General features: G+C 37.9%; 1 protein-coding gene across 1 annotated transcript; it reads left to right on the forward strand.

Moving 5' to 3' along the window:
• Positions 1-740: 740 nt before the first annotated feature.
• On the forward strand, positions 741-1,967 carry LOC108705120 (vomeronasal type-2 receptor 26). The gene has a single exon (XM_018241925.2). It carries the CDS (start codon positions 969-971, stop codon positions 1,869-1,871), a length of 903 nt encoding a protein of 300 aa, XP_018097414.1. The 5' UTR covers positions 741-968; the 3' UTR covers positions 1,872-1,967.
• Positions 1,968-4,365: the final 2,398 nt, after the last annotated feature.

The following is a 4,365-nucleotide window of genomic DNA, read 5'->3' on the forward strand; positions in this document are numbered from 1 at the left end:
TGTATCCCCATTTACTTTGCATTCCCCAAAGATTTTACCCAACGGGGACCCTTAGTCTAAGGAAATTAGTAATTCCCCATTTCCTGGGTTAAAGCTCGACCCTTAGCTATCCCAGGCTTAGCCACAAGATGGCACTGTGTTATACTATCAAAGCTGAGCACACATTGTGCTCAGTGTCCACTTTGTTAATCCCCTTACCTGAGCAGGCAGGAAGGGTGACGTAGAACCTAAACAGGGTCAGGTCTAGTAAGGATACGCTGACTCACTTTCATAGGTCACTCTAGGACTGACAAATACAGTAGGTAGACGATTTAGCCAAGTTTCTGAAGCTCCACCAAGAAGTATTGAGTGGGGATATGATCCCATGTACCAATTGCCCAGAAGTAGGGACTACGTATTAGTGTGAGCTCCACTTAGGGTAAAAGCTGAAAGCTGGGTATACCTTCAGAAATGCTGTGCATGCTATTGTCCCTGCGGTGACTTATAATGATATATGTCTATCCATTGTGTTCCATGTTCCTGCTCATTTTGATTGAATTCCTTTGTGGATGTTATTATTTAATAAATATTAATAAATATTATGAATAAATATATGTTTAAGTTGCAAGAACCACTAGCATACATTTGCAGTTGTGCAACACCCTGCCTCTGCACTGTTGCGAAGGCTCAACCCCTGGGTTCAACTTGTTATCATCTTGAAATTAGAAGCTAAAACTATCATATGTGTGTGGGATGTTTTGGAAGTGATAATTAGGTTGGGTTACCGAAAAGGGGTGTTGTGTCTGTATATGAATATATGTGGGACATTCTTAGCTAAAGATACTCTGAATAAAAGTCAAGAGAGAAATTGTCATTTTTTAATAGGATTAATTTTAATATAATAGTATCTTAAGCTAACCTTGTAACAGGTCATGTTAATGCCACAATATTCCTAACTTTGACAACAGATTTATTCTTTATTTACAGATATGGAAAATTGTCTAAAATGTCCCATCTATGAATGGCCAAATAATGAGAAAACCATGTGTATTGAGAAGCAAACTGAGTTCCTCTCATATGAAGCTGATTCCCTAACTCTGGTCTTTATTGTCCTCTCTGTGGTGTCTCTTTTATTAGTGACAACTATAATAGGAATTTTTATTTCATTCCGAGACACTCCATTAGTGAAGGCCAACAATCGCAATCTGAGCTTTATTCTCCTTTTCTCCATCAAGCTGAGCTTCCTCTCTGTGTTTTTGTTCCTTGGTCGCCCATCTGATATAACCTGCATCCTCCGACAAACCTCTTTTGGGATCAGTTTCTCCATAGCTATGTCTTCTGTCCTGGCAAAAACAATTATGGTTTGTATTGCTTTCAAAGCCTCCAAGCCTGACAGTCCCTGGAAAAAATGGTTGGGAGTCAAAATCACATATTTTATAGTTATTATTTGTTCATTCATTCAGTTTCTAATTAGTGCTATCTGGCTGATCATTTCTCCTCCATTCATGGAGCTCAACATTCTGTCTGAACCTGGAAAAATCATCATTCAGTGCAATGAGGGCTCTGTCATTGCCTTCTATATTGTTCTCTCCTACATGGGATTGTTGGCATCCGTGAGTTTCATTGTAGCTTTCTTGGCTCGGACATTACCGGACAGTTTTAATGAGGCCAAGTACATCACTTTCAGCATGTTGCTCTTCTGCAGTGTTTGGATCACAATGATCCCGGCCTATCTGAGCACCAAAGGCAAATACATGGTGGCAGTGGAAATATTTGCCATTATCTCTTCAAGCTGTGGCCTTCTCTTCTGTATATTTCTACCCAAATGTTACATTATTTTATTTAAGCCAAATAGGAATACAAAGCAATATTTACTGGGGAATAATAAATAGAGGAATGTATCAGCAAATATGACTTATTTGATGCCATTTTATATGTAATAATCTATAATCTTTAGGCTCTCCATTTGCTGATCTATTTCAATGCAAAGTAGGATAGTCTCACATACGCTTGAATATAGATAAAAAATTATTTATAAACAACAAATGTTGTTAGGTAACAACCGTATGTTACATGGCTAATTACCATCAAGTTTATTGTGTCATTATCACCATTAGTGAGTGATAGTGATGGTCGAATTTGTCCCATTTCGAAACGCGGAAACTGATGCCCGCATCAATTCTGACACTAGTGTCAATTTTCACGCCAGTGTTAAAGTCAATGGGTGTCCAATAATGTTGATGCGTGACTGTTTTGACACGAGGGACTTTTCCAGTGCACGTCCAAACATTTTTGATGCGAAAATGTGATGGCAAAATGTGGAAATTCACCACAAAATTGCGCCTGGTGAATTTATTCGCCCATCACTAGTGAGTGATGCTTTGGGTACAAGTGTATGTACCTATTAATGCAGCCTGCTAAAGGAACTCAGGAATTATCACCATATTAGGATGGCTAATGATAGGAGGAAGAGGAGGATGGGTCAAGCAGGCAGAAGGAATTAAGGATGCACCGAATCCACTATTTTGGATTCAGCCGAACCCCCGAATCCTTTGCAAAATATTATGCAAATTAGTGGTGGGAAGGGTATAACATTTTTTTCCCTCCCCACCCTTAATTTACATATGCACATTAGGATTCAGATTCGGTTAGGCCAGGCAGAGGAATTTGTCCGAATCTGAATCCTGCTGAAAAAGGCTGAATCCCGGTGGAATCTGAAACCGAATCCTGGATTCGGGGCATCCCTAGAAGGAATGCTTATGAATGGATTCTAATGAAGGCTTGGCTGTGGCTGGTTGTTATGTTAGCAAAGATGTAAAGGAACAGAGTAGTACTGCAAAGAGCCTGTATTATGTCTTACATGTTACACATACCACTAGGGCATTTACTAGTTAAAAAAAGGCCCGTAAAGGACTACTTTATACTGAAGCTCTAAAGCTAAATAGTTATCATGTAATTTTGAAAAAGAAACTGAAAGCTAACACTTTGCATCATTTTATTTCACACAAGTCTTGCCAGGAGTATTCTGAACAGTTTGGCAATGATATTGGGATTGTCCAACAATACGATTGGTAGAGACCCTTAAATGAACCTTGTGAATTCAAAATGGTTAATACTGGTACTGCAACCACAACTCAGTTTGAAATGTGTATAATCTGAGAATTTAAAATGGGAAAACATGTCTTTTTTTACTCCACTCTACCAAATTGCAATTCCATACTAAAATTTGTAGTTTTTAATACATTTCTGTAAATAAACAAAATAATTGCATTGAAAGCATCTTATCTGAAAAGATGAAACACATGAATAGGAATACAGGTGTGGGATCCGTTATCCATAGATCCATTAGCAAGAAAGTTCTGAATTATGGAAAGACCATCTCTCATATACTCAATTATAATCAAATAATGCAAATTTTTAATACATTTTTCTTTTTTTTCTATGATAATAGGGATGAGCAATTTTTTTCCGCCGAGCTTCGCTGCAAAAATGACACCCATGGACTTCAATCGGAGAAGAAAATGCGCGTCAAAAAACATTTGCAGCGTGACAAAAAAAATTATCACCCCTCGACTTTAATGCATTTAGGCAAATTTTTACAGATGGTGGAAGCGAAACGGGTCAAATTCGCAAATCCCTATAAAACTGTACTTTGTACTTGAACCCAACTGTGATATAATTAATCCTTAATTAGATGAAAACCATCTTATTGGTTTCATTTAATGTTCTAATGATTTTCTAGTAGTCTTAAAGTGTGAAGTTCCAAACTACGGAAAGACCTGTTTTCTGGAAAACCCTAGGTCCCGAGCATTCTGTATAATAGGTCCCATACCTGTATAGGGAATGTTGAGATTCATTTATGGAGTCCTTTACTAAAAAAGAAAAGAGGAGTAGCCATACTAGCAATATACATACTGCACTACACAACTGGGAGATCCCAAGGGCAGATGTCTCATTATACTATGTACCATTAACCAACAACAATATACATTAGTTGATATTAAAGGGGTTCTTCACCTTCAAACAACTAGTTATTCTCAGATAGATTGCAAGAAATAATGACTTTTTCCAATGACTTTCTTCCCCATTTCTATTTGTGATGGTTTTTCTAATAATGAAGTGTAAAGTGTTATTTTGCACCTTCTAAAGCAGCTCTTTGAGGGGGGGTCGCCGACCCTGTAAACTGATACATTTCTTATCTTTTTCCCTGCTGAGCAGAATCCCTGGGTTTCATTACAGGCAGTTGTTAGACTTGATACAATAGTTACTGATACTCCAGAGATGCTGCTGAGAAATGGATCAACTCAATGTTGTAAAATTGTAACAGTTCAGAATCTGCACCTGAATTACTGAGCTGTCAGACTCAAACACCAGAGACAGGGACAT

The sequence above is a fragment of the Xenopus laevis genome, chromosome 1L (assembly GCF_017654675.1).
Source record: "Xenopus laevis strain J_2021 chromosome 1L, Xenopus_laevis_v10.1, whole genome shotgun sequence".
In the NCBI taxonomy this organism is placed as follows: Eukaryota; Metazoa; Chordata; class Amphibia; order Anura; family Pipidae; genus Xenopus; species Xenopus laevis.